The sequence below is a fragment of the Amblyomma mixtum genome, chromosome 2 (genome assembly GCF_055824585.1).
Source record: "Amblyomma mixtum isolate Tamu chromosome 2, ASM5582458v1, whole genome shotgun sequence".
NCBI classification, from domain to species: Eukaryota; Metazoa; Arthropoda; class Arachnida; order Ixodida; family Ixodidae; genus Amblyomma; species Amblyomma mixtum.
Window position 1 is genome coordinate 257,576,048 of NC_143013.1, and position 26,457 is coordinate 257,602,504.

Below are 26,457 nucleotides of genomic sequence, written 5' to 3' on the forward strand. Positions count from 1 at the left end.
CCCTAGCCTATAATTGTTTAATTGTTAATGCGACCATTTGAGCTTTAACAGTCTCAGCGCAGTTCACTGTTTCGTCCATTGGTTATACATTTTGTCAGACATGAATAAAAGCGTGTTAGTCACAACTGCACCTTTTTTGTTTTTTGTTTTGTATATTTACCTTACATAGAGGGCCAACAGATGGCGCCAGCTTTTACAGCGACGTGTGGTCACTGGAGAGAAAGATAGTGAGCAACGACGCTGTTTTAAGAGGCACACAGAAAGACGAAAGTGTTTGAATTAAGGAAAGACCCCTTCTCGCCTCATAGAGAACATTCAGAAGTGGTGAAATGGCGTATCTCACCGCACAGTTATTTATTAATCATAGTCCCAATCAAATACCGTCAAAAAGTTTTGGAGCTACTAAGGATTGACGTCCCGAGAAACTGACATAACCAAAAATGTAGTCTTGTTATAGTTACACAGCAATGATACAGACGTAAGATTGGTAATTACAAAATCAGAAAGTGATTCCTTACAACTTGGAATGTATTTTTGGTTGAACAGCACGTTTAAATCAAGTGGTCTAGCATACGTGGAGAATGCGAAAAATTGTGGCACTCTTTGATAAAGGTAAGCGGTGAGCGTAAACGTAGCGCGTTGATCCAGGCACTACAAGTCAAAATTCAACGTCGTCTTTCGTACAGGAGCAGTCACTCGAAGCGCCAGAGATAGCACGCACGTTAAACAGTTTGAAATTCACATGGTTTCGTTTTTCCTCCCTGTGCAGCAGTCGATAATTTCGCGTTGCAGAACTGCTTTCGTCCTCTCTCGGTTCGGCAGAATACTAAATATAGTAATTGGCATTTTTCATAGTTTTTTTAGGTTCCAAGCGCAAAATAATCAGATACACCTGCCATTAAGCCGCTTAGAGTAGCAATTCTACAGCCTCTCAAAATCCCTAGATTTCACAAAAAAGACGGTAGATCCCTGAAGCAAAGAAAAAACCCCTAGATCTAGGGAAAAATCCCTAGGGTTGGCATCACTGGTGGGACCCCTAGACGTCACACCACGTGACACCGTGACGTCACACCACGTGACATCGGATGAGAGAGGCGGCCTCCACCTCGCGCCGTCGCCGTGGGACCCCTAGCCGTCACGCCACGTGACACGGTGACGTCGTCGTGACGATGCCATCGCACAGACGCCGGAATTTCCTCGAGCGGCATTCCCGCGCATTTCGAACGCGCGTTCACACTCGGTGTAGGTGAAACGCTCGCTCCACCGGGCAGGCAGACGCGGCTTCCGTGGCAATCCAGGCGCTCACCCAACGCGCGTCTCGGGGTTAGTCGGCGTTCCGCTGTAGCCATGCCGTTGGCTTCCCCCGCGACGAAGGCTTCTAGTGGTTGTATTAAAATGACCAAGTATGCAACCAAGGAAAGCCATGTAGTACCAAGCCTAGCCACCAATATGCTTCGCATCTGACTAGGCTTAACCTTAGCTAAGCCTCAGCCATAATTTTTAAGGCGGAAGCCTTTAATGTCTCATCGTTGTAAGCAGCAGTTGTCGACAGAAAATGTCACGCTTTTCAGTTGGTGGGAACGGTCGTGAAGTCACAGTGCGCGAATTTCAAACGGGCCCCAATTGCACTTTGGCTAGTAACCATACAACCAATTGAAGGGATCGTATAGTGATGCTCCAAGTAAGTGGGACTGAGCTTAGTTAATTACTTAATTACCCAATTAGCCTAATTAGCTTTACTAGTCAGGCCATATAAATAAATAAAAGCGATTAAGAAATTGGTCGAGCTCAGGAATCGAACCCCGGTCTTCGCCGTGAGAGACGAGCACGCTATCCACTCCGCCATGCCAGCTCGATGGTTTGGAATGAACAAAGGCGCGTCTAGTGAATACGGTGTCTTCACTCACTCTCATCCTCCTCCATTTCCCTCCGGCGAGGTTTAGGTGTCCACCGACAAATGAGAGACAGATATATTTCCTTTCCTCAAAAACCAATTTACCGACGAGCGAGGCGTAGAACCGAATGGGCGATGGCGTTTTATGGACTCCTTGGCAGCGTTGCAAGACGCTGTCGCGTTCCACTCTTAGGGGCGAAGCTTAACATCTTAACCACACATCAGTGACCACACTTTAGGTCAAAAAAGTGCCCCCCCCCCCCCCTGAATTTTGACGGGTGTCCACCGAGATATGTGAGACAGGTACTGCGTAATTTCCTTTCCTCAAAAACAATTTTCATTTTCTTCATTACGGCTCCTCTTTATCTATCTTCTTTCACTCCCACCTCCCTTCCTCTACGGTGCGGTTCAGGTGTCCACCGAGATGACAGAGAATTACTGCGCCATTTCCTTTTCTCAAAAAGCGTTGCGTTCAAAGGGCAAGGCATCGCGCCGAACGGGTGGTGGCGTTCCGTGGACTCCCTGGCAGCGCTACAACGCGCTGTCGCGTTCCACTCCTAAAGGCGAAGCTTAAGCGTCATTAATTAGCAGTTAATTAGTATTCAGGTATTAATCAGTAATTAAGAATTAATTAGTGATTTGCCATCACTTAGTAATTAGTACTCAAATATATGTGACGCAAACAGTGCCACAGAAACAGCGAAGGTGGTGCGGAAAACGCTTCCGCCTCTACCCACTTTAGACAGTCAAAGTGCCCCCTGAATTTTTTTCTTCTACTTTGTAATCAATTATCTTTAGGTGATAAAATAATCACACGATTATTTTCCATTAATCAACACCGCAAATTAAAAAATTAAAAAAAGGACAAGAACATTCCCCAGTGCTACGTGGTTTCGGTGGTGGATGTGTTGGCTCAAACACATCTGCGGCGCATTTTGTCGGCCTCAGCTCTTTTTGATTTTCGCACACTGGCACGTTTAGGTAGATGAATCTTGATAATAAAAACAAGAGAAACAAGGAAAGGAAGAAACATAACACATCCGAAATCGCTGACTCTTCTGCTCTGAAGTCAAAAAGAAGAAAGAAATCTTGAACTCTTCGCTGTCTCCTCGGACGAAGGAGTAACAGGGACAGTGATATGTTGTCGCGGAAACCACGGGAAAAAAGTTACTACCTTCGCGACCAGGGTTCGCATCCCGAAAACTGCAGGCGAACAGCATTGATCTTACGCTAATGCGACTTCCCGGCCGTTTAAATCCGAATAAAGTGATCTTGGAGAAATTTGAAAATCTCGGCTCGCGTGGTCCGCAAATTTCTGACGCCGAGTGTGCGCGGGTACCTAACCTCAATTAAAAAAAAAAGATTATAACAATAAACAAGGCGATGACGTTAGAAACAACAAGAAAAAATTAGGACCAAATCTCAGAGGTCAGCAGTATAATGACGATACAAATGTCAACAATACCTGAAACACTGCGGTGTGGATTAGATAAGGTTGGAAAAATAAAAACGAAACTGTGGCAGCTTTCTTTCATTACATCTACCCGCCCAGTTCCGCTAAGGTCAGCTCCGTGCATGAAGCAAGAGCTTGCAATTCGCGGGTCCTGTCGTAAAGGGCTCCGGCATGCAGAGAGGGGCTTTGGCTGACGGCGCTTCGCTTTGCGCCTTTTCTTCTATCTGAGGGCAATTACTATCACGACGATAACGGTAATCCTTTTTTTTTCTTTTCCTATGGCGCGCCACGCAGCTGCTTTATAAGCCCCTGGTACCACCCTTCTGGAGTCACGTTGCTTCGGCAGCATCCGCGAGCCAGCCCAGAGGAGACAGAGAAGCCTGAGGTAAGAACGGCAGCCGTTCACTCTTTTCAAGCTTATTCGTTTCGCACTTATTGTGGGTAGCCATGCAGTGCACATCAGAACGACACTAAGCGATTTTTTGCCACTGTATGTTCAAAATTTTGTGCGGGCGCGTAGAAATCTTCAGCAATGAATGAATAAATGAATTTTCACGGTTTAGTTGCACTAGAATGGCAAGACGACAAGCGTGCCGGAGTTAAGTTCTATGTTCGTAATGTTGTCAGATTTAAAAATACTGTGGTTGATATTTTACGGCGTTAGATGCAGAGCAACTTAACAAGAAGGCTGTACATAAGGCTGGGAGCGGTGAAAAACAGGAAAGCAGCGCTGGTCAGAAAGCGAACGCGAGCATTTTAATTGAGAAAAAAAAAACTTTACCACCAATTCGGAACAGCGTACAGCCAGTGGCGCTAAGCCTAGCATCCGATAGCGACAGATTAGTCACGTTTTTTTCTTCACTCCATCGAAGATGCCAACGCACTGTTTTTTGATGTTCAAAGCTGTGCGCCACATTGTGGCAGCCAAGAGAACTATAAGCGCTTGTTCGGAATTCCTCGTAATGGAAGTCATGGTGGTCATATGCAAGACGTGAGACGAGCCGAACTGAGAACATCCGGCGGCCCATTAGAGCTGAGGGTGGATAAGAGAAGAAAAACATTATCCATGGAAGCTTAGAGTCGGGGGAAGTAATTAGGTTAAGAAATTTGCTCAAGAAACGTGGCAGCGCCTACGAAAACACGGAAATATTTCCAGCTCATTGAGCAGGTTTCTGTCCTGCAGTAGACTCAGATTTTCTGCGGATGATGATGATGGTAATTTGGGTGACACGGCTTTCAATTAATGACTTAACTAATAAGATAGCAGATATAGCATCAACGAAGCGACATTTTTGACTGAATAGAAACTCGCCCGCTGTTACGTGCCGCAACAGATCTTATTTATGAACAACTCTTTGCCAACAAATGAGGAAAAGAATGCCCTTGCGTTAAATTACTGTGAACCACGCGGCTTGCATCATAACTGGCTACTTTTGTCGCAATGGCGATGCCTACGTTCTAATCGCCAACGTGCTTCACCTTCTAGTAAACAGAAGTTTTTCATCTCTCAGATCTACGCCAAAGATGGCAAGGGAACCGAACAAGTGAACACTATTGTACTAAAACTAAGGATGTTTTATTGTCTTTAAGCTGGCATTGTCAGCAGGCTTTGCAAAGGTCCTGTTTTGTAATTGTCTCAGATTCTGAGTTGTAAGAAGTTAAGTAACACAAGGACAGAGAGGGCACACACCTGCGTCGTGTGCAGGGCACACAGTCTGTTCTTACGTTACGTAGCAGAGAACAGAAACTTGCGCCAATCTTCAGAAGCGCAAATGTGTTTCAAAGTTCGGGAAAGCGAAGACATTTCAATACAGATTCACGCGGCAGTGACGCGCTAAAATTACTCAGCCGCGCTCTTGTAAAAGACGAGAAATTTTAACAAATTGCCTCTTTTGCAATACAGACAACCATGTCCAGCATTATTGGGGAAAAATTTTGAATATTGGAATATCGTTATTAAAATATTGACGCTAATGGTCCATTATTTCTACGCATAGCAAAATCTTTCTTTTAAAGTTTTTCATTCGCTCGCATCGAGCAGTTAAAAGCACCCAGAGAAAACCAATGGAGAAACCAATGGTTTTTGAAGATAGCAAAACATTAGCAAAAAGAATGCAAGCTTGTTCACGGGAAATGTGCAGATATATATTGATTGTTACAGTGAAATCTTACAACATATGAAAAAAAAATGCGCTCATAAACTCTTTCCCACTGAGAAATGCTTTTGTACAAAGTTGTCGCATATATGTCTGTCACAAAAAAAAACTGTAAAGGGATGTGTTGCTGGGCAATATCTGAAACGAAAAAATCTAATAAAATGTAAAAGCACCTGAAGCGGGGCAGCACTGATGATTCATTGTCCAGTCGCGCTAGTGTAGTCTACTGACGCCTCTTGAGGTGAAAAAAAAAAAGCGCCCGGTTTTCGTCGCGGTTAAGCTTACGCTAGCAGGCACACAGAGCGAAACAGTTTGAAACTCATTTTCATCTTTGGGGGTAAAACAAGTGATAGAGATATCGTTACCATTCTCTAAAGTCCCCACCCTCTAAAAGCTTTAAAAAAGCGCCCACTCCAATGACCACACAGACTAGGCCTAATCATGGATGGATAGGCCCTAATTAGGCTTAGGACCGCACCGATTAAGTATATCTATTCAGAGGCCTCAGCCTACATGGCCTATTTATGGCCCATCTATAGCTAGGTCATGCATAGGTCTAGCCCATGTGGGCATAGGCCACACATAAGGCTATCCATAGATATCCACGGATAAGGATAGGCCTTGCGCACGCGGCCCTCAGAGGGCACTGTGTGGTCACGTGATCGATATAGAAAACATTCTCATTGATAAGCAAGAGCACACATAAGAACAAATAAGAAGCTTGGTTTGATTTGGTTTATTGGGGTTTAACGTCCCAAAGCAACTCAGGCTATGAGGGACGCCGTAGTAAAGGGCTCCGGAAATTTCGACCACCTGGGGTTCTTTAACGTGCACTGACATCGCACAGCACACGGGCCTCCAGAATTTCGCCTCCGTCGAAATTCAGCCGCCGCGGCCGGGATCGAACCCGCGTCCTTCGGGTCAGCAGCCGAGCGCCGTAACCACTGAGCCACCGCGGCGGGTCAAATAAGAAGCATGAAGCATGAGTGCTTTATGTTGAGGAATTGTTACTTCTTTGACTAGTTGGTTTCAAATAAGGAGCATGAAACCAACTAGTCAAAGAAGTAACAATTCCTCAGCATAAAGCACTAAAGAAAACAATATTTTGTGCAAACATAAAAAGACAGTAAGGGTCAGACACGACCCACAAAAATATGTACTACATCCACGGTGATTCGCAATTATATTAATTACTTTAGTAATTATCCTCTTGGACAGGCTGATTTGTTTTTAAACGTATCACTTTAACCTCCCAAAGAAGTTAGGTACAGCTACAATACGGGGAAAAAAACCTCGTTTCTAGGCCGCGCGAAGTCTGTAGCATGTTCTGAGTAAATCTGACGTCACGCTTTTTTCCCCCCCTTCGCCTGTACCTGCAGAGATTTCGGGCTCATTAGAGCAAGGACTAAGCCCCTAATCAGCTGCACGTAAACAGGGGTACAGTGAGGGAGGGTATTTTTACGATAGGTCAGGCAAAGGTGAAAAAAAAAAAACAGAATACACTAAACGCCTATCAGCGCTGTGGTCACGTCACACTAGCCGAGCCGTCCTCTTTAGTGTCAGCGCCCGTACACCTCGTGGATATCACCTGATGGGCTCAACTCTTTCTCTTGATCTTTTTTTTTAGCCTTCAACAGCGCCGCATTCTTTCAAACAATGTCCCTTGAAGTTTTTTCGGCTAGTACATTTTTCATATCTGCTTGTACATGTTATCTAAGAAGGCTACACATACCTACAACCCTTTCCAAGTATTTCTCTATAGGTCAGCGGGTTCCACTTAGTACAAACGGATAGACAGCGCGTTGCTGCTGCATTTTTGCCCACCCACTATGTTCATCATCATCATCATCAGCCTGATTACACCCACTGCAGGGCAAAGGCCTCTCCCATGTCTCTCCAATTAACCCTGTCCTTTGTCAGTTCCCGCCACTGTATCCCCGCAAACTTCTTAATCTCATCCGCCCACCTAACTTTCTGCCGTCCCCTGCTACGTTTGCTTTCTCTTGGAATCCACTCCGTTACCCTTAAGGACCAGCGGTTATCTTGCCTTCGCATTACATGCCCTGCCCAAGCCCATTTCTTCCTCTTGATTTCAACTAAGATGTCATTAACCCGCGTTTGTTCCCTCACCCACTCCGCCCTCTTTCGATCTCTTAACGTTACACCTATCATTTTCCTTTCCATAGCTCGCTGCGTTGTTCTTAACTTAAGCTGAACCCCCTTTGTTAGCCTCCACGTTTCTGCCCCATAGGTGAGTGCCGGTAGGATACAGCTGTTGTATACTTTTCTCTTCAGGGATATTGGTAAGCTACCATTCATGATGTGAGAGAACCTGCCATATGCGCTGCACCCCATTCTTATTCTTCTAGTTATTTCCCTCTCATGATCCGGATCTGCGGTCACTACCTGCCCTAAGTAGACATATTCTCTTACTACTTCCAGCACCTCGCTACCAATTGCAAACTGCTGTTCCCTTGCTAGGCTGTTGAACATTATTTTGGTTTTCTATGTTAGCGCTGCTTAATTAAGAGGCTCTGGGGAACTCCTTTCTTAACTCCTCTAACGCTTGTTAGGCACCAAAAGACACTTTCATAGCAGAGAAATTTGTGGGCAGATTTGAAATACTATTTCCCGTCACTCCAACTAAAACTAGTGACGTCTGCGATGACGTCGAGTTCCGTTGTTTCGCTTTGCTTAGTTTCCCATGTTTGGTTTTTTTTTTCGTAATTTTTGACCGATGAAAGCGCATTAGCGGAGATAATACCAAATTACAGTAACACTCAGGGAAGCAATCCTTCGGTTTCTTTTCTTGAAAAATTCTCGCTTTCCGTCAGAGTAGTGTATTAGTGGAAAAAGCTTTCGGGGACGGCACTTGTAATTCATTTCTCCTTGTTTTTAGTTGAATAGAGCTCTGTTTTATGTGAAGGCAGTGTTTTTGTCATTAAAAAGTGCTGTTTCATACACCCAGGACTACTTCAATTTGTCATCATTCTTCCTTTAAACCTAAGCAACCCTTGCACAGCAATCTTTGGAAAGCGAAGACTTCCCTCTTAAAGTTTCAGAACTTTCGAAAGCAGGATTTGAACTAAACCTTCGCTACACGGCTCTTAAGAAATCCCGGTGGGTTCGAAACCTTTAGAAACATTTCTGAAACGAAACGCATGCACCTTAATCCCGTCTTCAAAGCCCTTGAGCTTATATGATATCTTTAATGTATGACCACGGTCCTAACTTCGAATTTACATTCATCAGCTTTTAAGACAATCCTTTGCCAAGCACCGTTCTTATTTTTAAATAGGCTAGTTGGGTTAAAAACTTTAAAAACAAAATAATTTTCAATCCCAGTTTCTCACCAACAAATTCGAATTTCGCAGCCGAGAGAGCGTCGGCAGAGCCAGAGAAAGCCAGACAATCCAATTTTACTCGAATGATAACGCCGACGGAACTGTACTGAGTGTCCCCTTAATCTCGACTGCATTGGGTTCTTTAAAGCGAAATTAACTCTCATTAAGCCAGTGTTCTCGCACTTCGCTTGCATAGAAATGCAGCCGCCGTGACCGGGGGTCAACATCGCGACCTTCCACCCAGAAACCGGCCTACGTGTTGCCACTGAACCATCGCTAAGTGTTCTTTGTCGTTCTTGGTCGTTGAACGCAGGTGCGAGTGCCAACTCCAAGTCCAGACAGTCAGCAGGATGGTCAACGGGGTCAACGGCGTCAATGGGGTGGTCAGCGGGGTCAACGGAGTAAACGGGGTAAACGGGGTTGTCAACAGGAAGGTCAACAGGGCCGTCAAGGGCGTGGTCAACGTACAGAGAATAGGAATGAGGATGAGGATAGGAATGAGTATGAGGATGGTCTGGGCCGTCGTGATGGTGATGTTCGTGGTCATGTCCGTCCCGGGGGTCGTGGCGAAGAAGGCAAAGAAGGACCCAGGATCGTACGGACTGCCCCCTGCCCCCAGCTCGGACTGCGACGGTGTGGCGGTGGTTAAGGGAGGTGCCACTAAGGTGGCCGACCCCGACGACTGCACCAAGTACTCCCTCTGTCTTACCACATTCGGCTTCAAGCTCGACTGCCCAGTGGGGAAGCACTTCAGCGCTGCCGAAGGCTTCTGCACGTCCCCGGAGAAGGCCGGATGCGACCCTGGTACGTAAAGTCATGCAGCAACATGTGTTGAGGTTGTTGCTTATTACTAGCAAGACTACAAGATTAACATCTTCTGTCTAAACATGTCTGGCTGGGTGAAGCAGTGTTTACTTGCTCATTTAGTTAATTTGCAGGGAGGCGCTTACTTTTGGTACGAATACATGACGGGCAGCGCGTATATTAAAGCGAGCAACTTCCTTAGGAAACACACATATCGTATCTGCCAGTTAGGTTCGTTTTTACGTCAAAGTGTTGCTGTCAGTACCCAAAGCAGCGCAGTACTGTAGTTAACCATGCAAAATCGAATAGCCCTATTTGCAACTTTGGTAGCGCTCTACAATCGCAAAGACGTCACTTGTACGACGCTAGAATTAAGATGTTATCAACTACCTTATTTCGTTTGCGCTGATGCTTTAGCGCGCAATGCTCACCTTCAGTCCCGATGAGTTTTTGTCTGAGACACTATTGCGTCGATTCTAAGGAACGTAAGGATGTTCTGTTGGCTCTCATCAATGCGGCCTAAGTCGGCGACTTGCCGATTGACACAGGAAGAGATCAAAGCGCCGTGGCGCGACAGAATAATTTCCGGTTCACTAACCTCGTCAAGGTTTCATGTGGTCGACGTCACCTGCCGCCCGGTATAACACTGTACAATAGAAGACCGGAACGAAAGACGCCGCTAGGCCCTCACCATTGACCGCATTGCAACGACATAGAAATACAGCCTGCAGTAGTGACCGTTTACCGAAACCGTTACAGTTTCCACCAATCTCTGTTCATGCGGGCTGTTTCAAGTGAATGCGGAGAGTTCTTAGAAAGGGTCATAACCGTAGCGGTAGCCTAGTGATCGTGGTCCAATAAGTCCACTAGTTCTCGTTGCTAACATCTCGTACTCAGTTTAGGACCCAGGAATTAAGGATGGCCCATGCCAGCCACAGCCTCCTAATAAAAACTGTTAGGCGATCCTTAGCGGATCGTTTGATTTCCATGCAGCTATTGCCCATATATGCGGAATATGGTTGTTCTCCACTTTACAATCATAGATCGCTGGGAGTCCTGGAGCAGCAATGCAGCGCTTAAGCGATAGGTCATTGCCCTCGCAGAGGCTTTTTCAAACACTGCCACCAGTGAGGCTTGTGAGTCCCAGTTTGCTCTGCTCTTCCCGAGCAACCCCTCGCCACCAATCATTAATTTAATGATACATGCCATGATGGGCAGGTTGTGATGGTGCCATAGGGTTCGCAACGCTTTGCGTTCGACAGCGGTCGCCATTTCCGCTTGAACAGACCCTTTTATATACTAAAGCATTAATAGTAAGCAAATGCTACCGCTGTTTCATGCGTTGGAGCGTCTTCAGCAAAGGAGTACCTCTTGTCAATGCCAGTAATGTCGCAGTGGGTTACGGTGCTATTCCGGACGGTTTTTTAGGAACTGATGTGCAGTCCTTTTGAATTAATGAATTCTTCGCACGTTAGTAACCTTGCAGCCTGAAGCATGCGTGGTTCTGTTTACAAAGAACCGTGCGAGAAAGACAACTGAAAGCAATGGGTAAAACATTCTAGTTAGAAACAACTACAAAGTCGAAGCCGCAAATAGCCCTTGTAGGATACCCTTCACCCAATGGCGTCGACTCATTGTCATGACGTCACGGTCAGCAGCCTTGCACCTGCTTGCGCGCACCTGCTAGCGGCAGCGGCAAGTCGAAAGTGGTCGATCGTGACAATAGTTCAGTGCTATTTGCATAAGGGGCCTTCTTTAAGGGAACCTGACGCTTCTTTCCTGGGTTGTATTCGGTTTGATGTTCCACGCTTTACAACGTCCCCACCTTGACGCCCTCTCCAATAGGGGCATTGTGAGGTATAACATACACTTCCCTTCCAGAGGCGAAGTTTCGATTTGCTCTCGATGCATGCGCTCACACTGCAGCAGTGCTTCAATAGACGGCGGTATTCATTCTCCGCAGCTTTTGCCACGGAAGCTCCCACTCCTGCAGACGCCCCTGCAGACGCCGCTGAAGACGCTGCTGAAGGCGCTGCTGAAGACGCCCCTGTAGACGCTGCTGCAGACGCTGCTGAAGATGCTGCTGAAGACGCTGCCGAAACCAACCAGGAGGCTGATGCCAATGCTGATTCCGCTGACCAAGCCGAACAGCCTGCCGATGAAGTGCAGGAAGTGGTCGACGACGCCGGACAGGCTGTCGAGGATGCAGAGAAATCCGCCGACGATGTCGTCGATGAGGCTTAGATGCAGCTTGACCCACGCTCGAGAATGTATAAGAGCTCAATGTCTGCCGGGTCTCCATGGCTAAACCGCTTATTAACGACGTACGTAAAAGATGCGTGAAAGCGATATGTACCAAAACTGTGAAAGTTGGTTTTGAGCCAAAATTGAACCGTTGTTTAAATAAAGGAAAGAAAAGAAATCGCCGCTCTTTTCCCTTCTCGTTTTCCCGATATTTTACTTTAGGTGATGCGTACGTGGCTGCCACACCTCATGAATACTCAGAAAAGAGGAGAAAAGGAGGAGACGTACAATAACACACTGAAAACAAACAGCCGCTTACTATAGCGTTATTTTAGCTGAGAATCAAAGTGTGCTTAATTTTTTAGGAAAGGGCATGTAAAGTAATGACAAATTTACCATGACAGACACAGCGGAAACGTGCAATTGTTGTCAAGGAAAATTAAGGTAAATTTCTTAGATCAGTGTATGATCAGTGCCTATGCTCTTCAGATCGGAGCAAAAGTAGGTTTCTCAGCAATAATAAAGCTACAGCCCTGGACTGAGGGCAACCGACCATTAATTAAAAGTGGACGGCTTCGACAGTGAAGGCTCCTTAGGATACAACCAAGGAGAGAACATCTCTGAAGATGCCCCAGAACCGCAGAAAAAAAGAAGCACTAGAGTACAATAAAGTTTTCCCTTCCTTCCTTCCTACTTTTCTCAAGTCTGGATGTTCGCATAAATGAAGATACAAAAAAAATGACAGAGTCTTAATGTAGTTAAACCGAGTACACGTGCGAAAGCACGTGTTTACCCTGATTTACTCATGGTTTTTCTTTGCTGGGTCGTCGGCCCGTCTGGCGACGACATTAGACTCAGGTTAAGCTCTGATCGAGGTTAAGCTGATCTGATCTGTTCGCACCACAAACCAAAGTTTATGAAGACGGTGTGCAGTGCACAGCGAAAGAGTGTGTTGCAGTTCATCACAAGGCGTGATCGGCTGTGGGGATAGCATAGGGCAGCAATAAAAAAAAAGCGGCGATCTTATGGTCTGCTGCTGGCAACACTGCGATACCATGATGACGTCACTGGTTTTAGGACCACTGCTGCTGTACAACAACGCCGGGTTTCGTTGCCGACGAGCCATATAATGCTTTCGTGTTAAAAAAAAAAAAATTATTCACGGGTTCGCAAGAAGCGTGCATGAACTACGTTACTAGCAGGATAGGGCAGACAGCCATTAGGATCCTGAAGGACATAAAGCGAGCCGAAATGCAAGCAAAACTCACATGAACACCAATGCAACCGTCAGTAGAGGGGAACGAAGGTGCACAAGTCGTAGAGCGAGCACTCTTACCCCAGGCACCCCAACACACGGACGAGCACAACTCAAACATGGTAGCCACATAGTTATAGAAATCCTACAACTCTATAGGCTAGACAGAAGGGAATACGCGACGCCAGGAAAAGAACTAAACAAGGAACAGGAAATAACACAAACAAGCATGTACTCAAGCCCAAAAAATGTTCATGCAATCAAGATGGAAGACCATGAGCCACAATGCGCACACATTGGCGTAGAGGCGCACCTATACCACGTGGTATGGGCCTGCCAAACAACACAGGTACAGAAAGGATAAAACAACCGACGATTGAGCGGTGGAGGGAAATGCTGCCCAGCTCAGACCCGAAAGTTCATCTGGAGCTGACCGAAAGGCTTGAACGGCTGCAAGATTCATGGACTCCCGAAATAGGGAGACCGACCACCAATCCTAGCTCCAGTTCAATTGTTTTCGTGATCATCATCAACCATCTCGGATTCCTTAATATGCACTGACATATCGCACAGCGCACGGGCGTCTTTTTGCGTTTTGTCTTCAAAGAAACGCGCTCGCCGCGGACAGAATTTAATCCCATGCCCTTGGAGCTGCCCAAAGCCGTCTTCATTGAAAAAGGGTTAATTGCTGGGCTAGTTGGTGTTCAGACTTCACAGGCATATTTTAGCGCAAAATACGGGACGACAGAAAGCGCCTGTGTTCGTCCATTCTTTCTGTCGTCCCGTCTTTTGCGCTAGAATATGCATGTGCCGTATTCACTGAGCCTCTGCACAGATCTTATCCGATCTCGAAAGAAAAAATAATAATTTCTTTCTTGTGTTCCAGGAATTAGTGACAAAGAGCATTGGTCGGCACATCAGTAGCCTATATTCATGCCAAGTCGATACCGTGAAATAAAAGCTGTTTTTTCTGTGCGATGATCGCAGCTCAGGGTTTGAAGTCAGTCGAACTTTTGCCTGTGCGGCTGCTTTCTAAAAAAGTCAGTCAGTTGCGGTAGAGACAAAAGAAAGCCACCTGACATTTGTCACGTGACTGTGGCGACAGGCACAGCAATGTGACCATAAAGCAAGTGCAAAGCAAAGCATTCGTTCCCCTGCTCCAACAAAGAACAGAACATGGCAGCGGCGATAGCGATAGTGGCACGCATGGTCCGCGACGGTACAAAACGAATGTCTGTGTTCACGGTAGGTTGTTGTACAGTAGGGTTGACACAGCGGTTATCAGGACGGCTCTGTGGGAGCGCTTCAACCGTCACGGTGAGAGAGCAGTCTGATACTGCGTGAGTGCCGTGTGCGGGAACAAAAACGTGATAAGTACATTACCCCTGTGGCGATAAGAGCAAAGAAAACAAACACGCACATTACAAGAGGTTGTATTTTGGCACGATTGTGGTTGACATAGTTGCTCACTAAAAAGGGACAGCAGGCAGAAAGCACTAAATTGTAGTGCAGTGCTAGCGCGGGAGCGTCGCGCAGCGGTGTGTGCTTGCCTTGTTGACGGGCTATTTTGCGCTTTCAGGAATAGCGACTGATAATAAAGGTACAGTGTAAGTAAGGCCAGTTGAACACTGACGAAACACACACCTACACTGAAACGAGTCCTAGCTGGCAACACCAGTGGCTTCCTGTGGTTGTTGAGAGAACGTAGTCCATTGAAAAACTGCATCACTACTATAGCTTAGGAGCAGGCATAGAAAACTTGAATTGAATTAAATTTTTATTCTCCAGATATCCCTGGAAGGTTATCAGGGCTAAAAGCTACTCTGGGCAGCTTGACGTGGCCACTGAAATCTCCACTTGGCATTACAAAGACGACAAAAACAGTGGAAAATGCAATAATAGTTCAAAAACTCAGAATCAGAAACACAACTTGTAACTTCACTACTGCCTTGTAACTACAGGTCAGTTGGAATACAAAGCACAACATAACGAAAAGTTGGTTTATAGGGTTTAACGTCCCAAAGCGACTGAGGCTATGAGAGACGCCGTAGTGGAGGGCTCCGGAAATTTCGACCACCTGGGGTTCTTTAACGTGCACAGACATCGCACAGTACACGGGCCTCGAATTTCTCCTCCAAATAAATTCAACCGCCGCGGCCGGGATCCAACCCGCGTCTTTCGGGCCAGCAGCCGAGCACCATAGCCACTGAGCCACCGCGGCGGCTTATAACGAAAAGTAGCAATGGAATTGTAGATCACAGTTTATAATGAGAAACAATGAGATTTTTAACATTGCAACACCTATTTGAACGAGGCATAATAAAAAGCATAATAAATAATATAAATATTGAATAAAACGCGTGTGAAAATCTGATCGAGGCTGTCACATTTCTTGTTACGCGAGCTATAGAGGCGATCAGCCTGTCGTGAAAACAAGGCTCGCATGGAGATGCGGGGTACGGTGCCCGTTCAAGTTGTTTACACATGCCACATTGAGCCTTCGTCAGTGCAGTGTTACGCCTGCAGAGAACGATTAAATCCCTCAGTTAACGATACGAACAACACCTTTAGAGTAGACACAAAACCTCCAAGCATTGTGCGTTTGCGAAACATACCTCCGGGTGCAGCATTTTGTGCAGTCTAATGCCAATAAGACATCGACAGTATGTCTCCAAGTGTGCAGTCGACGGCTATATTCTTTTATCTTCGCACGGCTTTCATGAACAGCGTTGTCCTGAGTGAAACAAATACACAGTACAATCGCCTCGTCACAAGCTTTCTTGTTTTCCTAACAATTTCAAGCATACGAAATGGTTTAAGCAGATGCAGAGAAAACTGTCTTTTCTTGGTTTCTGTAGTTCAATGCTTAAATGGAAGTAATGTTATCTACACTTCCGAAGGCAACGCGTATTGATTAATGGGTCTCAGGCTGATTATGCTAGAGTATTCTTCTGTGCTATTCAGTGGATCTGTTCTAGAGTCTTTGTTCTTCAGATACTTAGCATACTTAGACACTTTGCAACCTCCCTGCCTTTCCGTCCATTTCTCTCTCTCTCTCTCTAGCATACATTATAAAAAAGACGTTTTAGAGGTTCTTGATTAGCTGTGCTCAGGATGTTACAAGCGAATGGTTTCTTTATCAACAACGCTGTAAATGACTTTCAGACTTCCGAAACTTATGAAGCCACTTGAAGGGTTTAAAGTGTTGGTGTCTGAAGCGGGAAAAGTTCCTGAGTATGAATATAGTTAAAACTCGTTATAACGATATTGAAGGGGCCCGACGATTACTTCGTTATAGCCGTAGCTTCGTTATAGCCCGTGTTTACCGAGCTTCAAAGGGGAATCGTCATTTCTTCATTGTATCCATCATTTCGTTATAACGAGTTTCGAGTGTATGTCAGTCTACTTCTTTTACACCAAAGCATAATCTTTTCATGCCTGAAAGTTGCGGCAACTCCGGGATGGCTCAAATTATGTACAAGTTTAAAGTACTCCCAGTTTGAGATGCTTTAGAGAGCCTACGATGAAAAAAAATGAAATAAACGGAGGAAGTTATCTGTTTCTCTGCATTTTATGACGCGATCACTGGTAAACATTAGAGTGTGAAATATCCGGCTAGAACAAAGCGCGCAATATAAAGCATGCTTCCATGGGTCTATTGATGACTGGAATTGATTGTCTCAACAAGTTGTCGCGTGTCAATTTGAAACGATGCTCCGGGCTCTGCTGTGAGATACCAAAAGTGCCCAAAAGTATGTGCAGTTGTCCTATTTTGTGTTTGCATGCGTTATGAATTTTTTATGTTGTTTTACGTTGTTACATTAGCCAGTACCACCCTACGAGCATCATCAATTATATCTTCCTGCGCTGCAGGTATGTACTGATATATAAATAAGAAAATTAGGTTGTGTGACAGAGTCAGGCAGTTTGGTTAGCGATGACCTATGAGCACAAGATTACTTGAATTTTCTGTTATCAGAACACGTTCTGCCTCCTCCGTTTGCTATCTGGACACAAGGACAGACTCGAGCATCACATGAGACGCCCACGTGCCGATACACCTTGGGCTGCACACGAGGCAACACTTCAAAGGGAGGCTGCTGTAGTATAAGTTATCTCGGGCAGGCTCAAACCTGGCATACCCCGAAAAACTGACCGGCTTCATTGGCACGTCGTACGGAAGTCTTTTAATCCTGCAGATAGACCGCACGAGCTCTGCACGTCCCAAGGGGATGGCGGCCAACGCATTCCTTTGGGAATCCTCGGGAAGGAGAAGCCGCCCTATGCCGCTCATAAAACTGAGCTACTGAGAAAAAAAAATATAAAACGAATCTCTAGCTACGGTGTAACGTACGTTAGCCGCATGTATCCGAAACCGGATGCCTACTAGGATATGACGTCAGGACTACTAGATCTGCGCAGAGCACTAGCAGTGCAGCCATAAAGATGACCAGCCGTCTGAGAACGTGGCCGCAATTTTCTTTTGCTACCGTATCTCTTTTTTCTTTTTTTGCCTGTGCGAGGAATGAGCTCCGACAATTGCACCAATCAGGAGATAATGGGCCATCCGGCGGTGGGCAACTGTTTATAATCCCTCCAGACACGGACGTCGCTCTTATAAGGACGTTGCTTGACCGGCAAGCGGACTCAGATAGCAAGCAGCATCGCCAGCGCAGGAAGCACGTACAAACTAGGTAAGGAGGAAGTGCGGATAAGTTGCTTCTGCTCTCATTTCGAACAAGTTTGTTTTCTGAGAGCCATTGTTGTCTCCGCGACTGCCGTCGGAAAAACGGTACTGAGCTTTTCAAAGTTCTCTCGCAAGGGTGCCAGGGTCTTTTCCAACCCAGTAGTGTTCTTCTAGGGTCAAAGCAAGGAGGCACGGTTACGACGTCGTGTAAACAAGGTTTTTTGCTCATCTAACATCCCGTTTCGGTTTGCTATTTATGGTAGTATTACTTCCCAAAGCGACTCAGGCTATGAGGGACACCGTAGTGAAGGGCTCCGGAGTAATTTCGACCACCTGGGGTTCTTTACGTGCACTGATTTCGCACAGCACATGGGACTCTAGAATTCCGCCTCCATCGAAATTCGACCGCCGCAGTCGGGATCGAATTCGCGTCTTTCGAGTCTACCGTCCTTCTTTGGAACGTTGATTAAATTTTCGGAGCAGTACGGCTATTATACACTAAGGAAATGATATTTGACACCATTTTCATTGTGACCCCTAGATGATTATACAGACAAACCAGGAGAATGCTTCTATGCATCTCTTGATATTTAATATTGGAAGTGGCAACAGCGTTGGGATTGGAGGATTTCAGGGCTTGGCAGTTTACTGCGCATGCGCGGCATAGTCCAGAATGCACCTGCGCTCAGTCAAGTTGTAAGCAGTGGAAATGTCTTAGAGGTCACTTTTCTGTTGAGAACAATAAGCACTTATATAAGGCTGCTAAGACAGCAGAAGAGGCTTGTTGCTAGTTGATCATGACTAGGGCCCGGAAATTTAGGCATTTGCCTAAACATGCCTATAAATGCCTAAACGACGGATTTTTGCACTTGCCTGCCTTTTTGTAATTTTTAGGAACTTCTGCCTATTTAACGGCACTTTTTGCCTATAAATGCCTAAATCCGGCACTTCGGTCCTCGGTGCCGTTTTTCAATTTTGATACATCTGTGTATGTATGCTGAAAGGCGCGCGCCGATGCACGCACAAAAGGCGAGGGTCTCGCCGAATGTTTTTAAGGAAGTGTAACTTGAACGTAGTGTAATGAAGTGTTTATCTCGAAGTGTAGCAAGAGGCGAATTTCGAAAGAGACCTGACATACATTAGTGGAATCTTCTCAACTTTGACGGAAAAAATGACAAAGTTGGAAAAGGCTGGACTCTCAATAGACGAATCGTTGAAGGTAGTGGCAGAAGTACCGCAACACTTCGGGGACTGGAAGGAAAGGGCGCTACTGCTTCTACGAAGATGCGGCAATTGGTAAAAAAAAAAAATAGATGCCTAGAAGCAATTTCCCCAAACAGAGTCTTTCTACGCGGAGACGATGCGGCCACATCACCTGAAGGCCTAAGCCTTTATCAACTCTCATGTTTTAGGTTCGCGCCACTAAGTTCATGTGATGTCAAAAGAAGCCTATTAAAGTACAAAGCTATGCTTAGCGAAAACCGAAAGAGTTTTCAAGTTTGAAAACCTGAGAATGCGCTTTATTGCTTCAGTTTAGGACTGCGTACGCTCCGTGCTTGACTTACCAATCTTGTACTCCTGAATAAAGAGTGTTATTCAAAGCGCCTATTTTTGCTTTATAGCGCCTATTTCAATATTTTTTAGAGCCTAGATGCCTGCCTATTTCGGGGTTCTTTAGTGCCTAAATTTCCGGGCCCTAATCATGACAGAGCAGCTTAGAAAAGACACCGACGCAGAAAAAACACGACGACTCAAGCGCTGTCGTGCATACCTAGCAATTCTCGACAAAAGCATCTTTTGAGCGGGAAACAGTTTATGAGCGCAATTTTCTTATATAATGTAAGATTTCACTATAAAAATCAAAATACCCGCAGATCATCCGACGGCAGTCTTGAATATTTTTTCTATTAACCTCTTTCGGCTATCGTGAACAGTTTTCCCCATTCGTTTTCTATGGCAGTGTTAACTGTTCGATGCGATCGATGGAAACACCTTACAAGAAAATTTTGCTACATATCAGAAAAATGGATCATTTCCTTCAATATATTTATAATGGTATCTTAAAATTTTCCAATTTTCAAAATTTTTTCCGGGAATGTTGAGCATGTTCGTGTCGTTGTGTTCTCTTTTGCGTCTGTGTATTTTCTGTGCTGAGCCTGCACGAGGTATTTAAGGCAAAAATTTTTTATTACATAAGTTCGAATTACAGCACTCGTAATAAGTCACTACTGCTCAAAATTTAAAAAGAAAAGGACCCGATTGATTTTTAAGTCAGACGAGTGGTCTTTAGCACGACCAGAGAAGGCGCGAACTGTTAATCAACCTTCCAGAACAGAATGCTTACAAGCTAACTGTCTATATACATTAGCAAGCATAGATTCGTCAACATTCACGCCTGCTTCCCGGCACTGTTTTCTTCAACGTGGACGCAACTGAGCAGCACATCGCCGCTCGCAGGCTGCCGTCACTACTGAATGATGCACACCCAGCGCATTTTACGCGTAAAATTGCGAGCTAGCGAGATTGAGTCAGTGCAAGGCCCCGAGAAATAAACTGTCCCATGTAACCGTCTACTTACACTCGGGCCAGAAGTGACCTATATATTTCTGAACGCAACAAGAATAATAGCTAGATACGATTAGCGCGTTTTCATATTCGCATCATTACCTCGTATGAACAGAACACATGTCATGGCGCTTTTTGACTAAGGCACTGTTAGCTCTATTAAATACAAATTTGTATTATCGCCAGCTTGCATGCAGCAAAGAAGTAACCTATTTCTACACAAGAATCGATTGCCATAGCCTTCATGTCATCGCCTTTTACACGCCAAATGTATAAGAAGTGGTGCACTTTGAGCAAGCTGCTCTTGCACACTAAAATCAAACGATCATCATCATCACCACTTCCGTTCATCTGTGCTCAGCTCCGAAAAAACCTGTTCCTGTCATAAAATGGCAAAAATATTAGCGCTGGAGGCCTGGCATCCCCATCATGTCATTTGTGTGCATTTAATACATCAGCCAAGGCGCTGGTCGGCCAAGTTCCCCCTCTAGGCAGTAAAATTAAATTATCCTCACCATCATCATCACCGCTGGCCCCCTATCTAATTTCAAACAGCGCAGACCGGTGTTCTTGAAAACTTCACATGGACTTCACCTCAACGAAAGTACGCTCTGTGTCTTGGGTCAGCTGCAACAGGCGCCGCGCTCTGGTAATCTTCGCAGAACTCCACCAGTACAACCATGAAGGTCATCATCGTCATCATGGTGATGCAGGCCATCTGCGTGGCCGTCGTGACGTCATTCAGCTTCGCCTCCTTCCTGTCATCTGCGCCTGACTGTCCAACGCCCGGTTTGCCCGGCGTGTCCCTAAAGGTGCCCGACCCGAACGACTGCTCCAAGTACTCGCTCTGCCTGCAGTTCTTCGGCTTCAAGCTCGACTGCCCCGAAGGAGAGCACTTCAGCGCAGCGGCGAACCAGTGCCTGCCCATCGCCATCGCCGGCTGTGACCCAGGTAACGTATACAGAACGTATACCCATTTGCAACTTGAAGGCACACTGAAGACATCTACGTTCAAACTTTGTTCTTAGTCAAAATAATTCCATGGCTCTTTCTGGCTACGTTGGCGTTGTTTGCCTGGAGCCAAAAAAGCATTTATTCACGAGAAAGAGCTTCGAAAAGTTTCCCGCCACTCGATTTAAACTCGTGTCATCCACACCACTAAGGACTCCGTGATCCCTGTTTTGAAACGAATCGGAGTGTAGTATAGTATCAGAGATCTGCGTCAGAAAAATGGAGTCGATGCACAGCAGTTTACTTGCGAAATGGACCGGTGGTGGCAGCACGTGTATTTCAGATTTTGGGCATCTTTCTAGCTTACAAACGCTCCGTTTTCTGGTGAAGGTTGCGTCTGTGTTGCTAGAATACGGTAGCGTATCGATGCAAGCCAATTTCAGTTTCTCTTTATGGACGACTCGACAGAATACTGAGCAGAGCACGTGAATGTGAACAACGTGAGAAAAATAAAAGTCGACATAATGGGAACCGCACAGTTAGTATAACTGAAGTAGTTCCTCATTAAATTATTGTGCATGTCCCACGAAGAAGCTCCTTTTAAAAGCAATTCATTTTATGTGGAATACAAAGTAGCATCTTGGAAGCCACGGTATCTTCGCCAGACTCCGCGTACTTTCATTATAATCTCTTTTGTCTACAGGATTTAAAACAAACACTTCTGCAGCATAGTGCTATCACAAATCGGAGATTACTTAATACGCTCCCCGTAGCCAGCTTTCCAAGAACTGTATAACAATAGCGGTGCTCTGAGCAGCATTTCAAGTTGGTTGATTCCTCTAAATCAGATTTCGGATCTCAGCCTGCAAAATAAGCCCCGAGTTTCACGTACTCTGCTATGAGATTACTCATAATTTTGACCTAAATACATATTCTCTCCTGCACGTATTTAACAAAATATACGCCGTAAGACTTTGCTGCGGGTTCCGGTAGGCACAGAGGTTCGTAGCAAATGTTTGGGAGAATTCATAAACGAAGAATGGTTCCACCTAGGGCTGTAAATTTTTGTTGCGTGCATTCGTGGAAACATCCACATTAAACAAAACTGTATATGGGTTAACTTTGACAAGCCCAACTTTCGCTCGGGTATGACGAGGTTATATGAGAAAGGTAGCGCGGCAGTCGCTATCGTTATTTAAGTCGTATGTCAAATTGAGCTAGGAAATCTGGATTTGCTTATGCGTAAAAGGAGCCTGCCACAGCCCTAGATCTTGTACTCTGCCTCACGCATCCACAGGAAGACCAAGCCGCCACCACAGTACACGAGCGCTAACCACTTTTAGCGCACTTACTACACGCCACTCTTGCATCTCAAGTTGGTTTTATTTTATTACGATACCTCACCTGTTCAGCAGGTTGTCACGAAAGCATCAGATCGTTTCCAAAACTTCAGCATATCTTCGCAATGCTAACGGATTTATATGAACGTTAAACAGGAACAAGGAAGCGCGGTGGGGTTAAGTGGCAGACTGCTGGTACTAGTTTTCATAAGCACCTCTTCCGTGAGTCAGTAACTCTTGATCGAGTACGAGAAAGCTTCTGGTGAAAAACAGCGCCGTTTCAGCACCGTCAAAACAAGAGTGTCAGATATAGCGCGAAAATGAATTAAGCAGCGCCACCTAGAGGAAAGTTGCTAATGTCTTTTAACGCGTAAGACAGCAGTTCCAGTGGTGGAGGGGGACGGGGTGACGGGTATCCGTCAAGAATCTCCCTGACAATCCCAGCACTCCCATCGTACGCATCGCCTTACAGGTTGGGCCCCAGGCGACGGGCGGACATACTTCAATGACAAACTACAAGCACAGCCATGCAAATACTCGCTCATCTTGGAATGCTACAGACTCCTACAGACATTTCCACCACTCCACCAAACTCTATCCAGAGGGGACGCCAAGGCGTGGGGCCAGCTCCAAGGAAATCCTCCCCGAAACTCCACCATAATCACACCTTCTTCCCTAACAGTGCCCCTCGCACTGCCCGTCATGCATCTGCACCCAGCACGTTTTATAGCACTCCATGTGGGATGCCCAAACCCCCCGCGGCAACCACCAATACCCCACCCCACTCACTCCTCGTGGGAAGCCCCTCTGTCCAGCTCTAGCCTCAGTGATCAGCAACGGCCAATCGCGCGGGCCCGCAGGATAACAAAAGCTCTCGGAGTCCTGATGACCCCGCCCACGAGGACCGACGCCATAGTCGCCCTTCCTAAAAAATTATTTCACTACCACCTCCAGTTTGACAACATTAATTCAAGAAGCCTTTTCTCGTACTTGCTCTTATTACACCAAGGATTAACAGCATGGAAATCATTTAACATTTTACCCTCAGCGTGTGTTAACATTCACACTACATTACGAGACGCTTTTAAACATCGTCGCTAAAACCCATCATTCAAATTCGATCTTTTCTAGTCTTTAAACAATAATTGCCAGCATGCAAATCATGTAGCTTTCCCGCCGTGGTGTGTGTTACAGTTTAGGTTGCATTCTGACATTCTTTGGTGCCAATAGAGTCGTTTAAACAACTTCGCGGCCAGTTCGAAAGTGAACCTGGAAGTTGAGGCACTGTGCCGTTGACAGAATGGAAACGCGCTGAAAAACTATCGCTCAGCCTGCGTTAATCGCATCCTTAATTCCAAAGAGAACAATTAAACTCAGCTCAACTTGCATATTATTAGGTGGTAATCTCGCGAGCTAACCAAAATTTCATAACCCTCTCCCAGGTGCCGCCGAAGAAGATCCGGAGGTGGAGGCCGAACCGGCTGCAGCAGTTGCCGTGTAGGGTTCAAGTCTTCAAGTTAACCATACCCTTGCTGGAATGACGCCTCATTGGCACACGCAATAAAGAATCTTCCTGCAATAAACATCACTTTTTTTCAGTGAGCCCATAAGATGAACAGTTCACTCGCAGATTTACAAGCAGCATCTGTGTTGGCATCGCACTGTACAAAGTGCAGCATCAACAAAACAAACAAGGTGATTATTCAATACGTGAGTACAAAAATTATGCTACCGCTATTCACCATGGAAGGTCCTGTGATTCCACGCTTCTAAGTTATCACCGCATTGTTATAAATACCAGAAGACAAGTGCACGCAAGGTTCGGGCATTTGGAGACACACGCCATGATGTAGCTACTACGACGTCTCCGCTCCTTTTTGGGTGAGGTTGTAGCCTCCAAACAGCAATCATCAGTTTGATACACAGAAAAACTTCTACATGCGCAATGCGGGCAGAACGCTCCTCAGGGTGAATAAAAAAAAAAAGATGATTTTAATTCTGTAACACTTCATATCTTTCGATATTCCAAACGATTAAATCGCTGCGCCTTTCCTAAGATTATGTTCCACAAAAGAGCTCTCCATCTATATATATACAGCCGGTCATGGCGTCCCCTACTTCCATTTTTAGCCAACGCAGTATACTTTCGCACAGGTGGGAAATATTGCACATTAACGTAGCGTTAAGGACAGCAGCATAAGAATAGTAAATCTGTCTGTGGAAGACTACGACGAGAAATTCTTAGCGCCAGAAGACAACAAACGTCTTCAGAAAAAACTGGTCTTTCTGAAACTTTCGAGAGATGCCCACGTCATGCGCCATCGGAGAGAGGCAGCACCGAGCAGTCGAGTAACAGACTCTCTCCGTTTTACTTTTTATGACCAAGCTTCAAGGTTAACTCGAAGGACGCTCCCTCCAGAGTTGTTTTTTTTTCCTCCATGGGAACGACCACAGTCCTTGAAAGAGCATTGAAGGACTATGACACGACGAAGCCGCACCGCTTTGTCTGGCCGTGTTCGGGTGGTGCTCGCGCCCGTTGTCATCGTCTCCTCGTCGGCGCTTCGAGTGCCTTCGTTCGCCCTCACTGAACAATTCCTGTCATGCGAATATATTTTTCAATGACAGCACATACGCCTGTAAGCGAATGCGTCAGTTGAGGGAACCCTGCGAGACAAGCATGACGTTTCGCCGCTTTAGGCAACCACGGTGCTGCTTCCGTCATCGATAAAACTTCCCACCGATGAACATAATAAGGCAGCCGCGAAAATGCTTATATATATATATATATTGTAGCGTGCAACGCCAAAAAGAACACCCGCACAGAGACGAAAAACCTGCGGCGGTCCCCTAGTGGTTCGAGCGCGCGCGAGAGAGCCAACTAACTTCTTCCTCTTCTAGCGCATGCGCTACTTCTGTCTCTTCTTCGAATGCATGTATCACTGCCCCCCTCTTCTGCAGCATCGACACGATGCGGCTGGGAGTGAAAAGTCAGCGAAAGGGTAGAACACAGCTGCAGTGGACCGCAGTTCAGTCAGGTAGCCGGTCGTGGTAAGGCTTCATGCGAACAACGTGTATGACTTCAGTTCGGTGCGACCGGCGCGATGAACAAGCTGTCGGGGCGGGAGCAACTGCATAAGTCGCATCACTGATGCGGCGCACTACTTCGTAAGGGCCGAAGTATCGGCGCAGCAGCTTTTCAGAGAGCCCGCGGCGACGAACAGGTATCCAAATCCACACAAGGTCGCCGGGAGCATAACTGACGAAACGGCGTCCACAGTTGTACTTAGTGGCGTCAGCCTCCTGTTGACGGTGGATGCGCAGGCGGGCCAGTTGACGCGCTTCCTCAGCACGCTGAACGAAGGTATCTACGTCGATGTCAGCGTCAGAGTCGCAGTAAGGGTCGACGGGCAACATAGCATCCAACGGAGTGGTCACCTGGCGACCGAAGACAAGCTGAAAGGGGGTCAGTCGGGTTGTTTCCTGCAGGGCGGTGTTGTACGCAAACGTTACGTACGGCAGAATGGCGTCCCAAGTTCGATGCTCGACGTCAACGTACATTGATAGCATGTCGGCTAGTGTGCGGTTGAGTCGCTCTACCAACCCGTTTGTCTGCGGGTGATACGCCGTAGCACGTCGGTGGCTCGTGTGCGTCAGAGTCATCACGGACTGGGTTAAGCGGGCCGTGAAAGCAGTTCCCCGGTCAGTAACAACAACGGCGGGTGCTCCATGACGCAAGACAATGTTGTGGACGAAGAACTGCGCAA

General features: G+C 46.1%; 2 protein-coding genes across 4 annotated transcripts in view; both read left to right on the top strand.

Annotated features, from left to right (window-relative positions):
• LOC149363653 (uncharacterized) overlaps positions 1 to 12,078 on the top strand; it is a 36,097-nt gene extending 24,019 nt beyond the window's left edge. For 2 of the 3 annotated variants that reach the window (XM_089573627.1, XM_089573628.1), the window contains exons 2-3: positions 9,161 to 9,651; positions 11,615 to 12,078. In XM_089573627.1, coding sequence (XP_089429753.1) covers positions 9,198 to 9,651; positions 11,615 to 11,895 — 735 coding nt within the window. In that variant the 5' untranslated portion in view covers positions 9,161 to 9,197 and the 3' untranslated portion in view covers positions 11,896 to 12,078. Of the gene's footprint in view, positions 1 to 3,572; positions 3,733 to 9,160; positions 9,652 to 11,614 lie in introns of those variants that run through there. The other variant, XM_089573626.1, reaches the window with a different exon arrangement.
• A 5,648-nt stretch (positions 12,079 to 17,726) lies between these two features.
• On the top strand, positions 17,727 to 24,295 carry LOC149363654 (uncharacterized). The gene is made up of 3 exons (XM_089573629.1): positions 17,727 to 17,844; positions 21,065 to 21,353; positions 24,136 to 24,295. Exons 2-3 carry the CDS (start codon positions 21,083 to 21,085, stop codon positions 24,192 to 24,194), a joined length of 330 nt encoding a protein of 109 aa, XP_089429755.1. The 5' UTR covers positions 17,727 to 17,844; positions 21,065 to 21,082; the 3' UTR covers positions 24,195 to 24,295.
• The last annotated feature ends 2,162 nt before the right edge of the window (positions 24,296 to 26,457 follow it).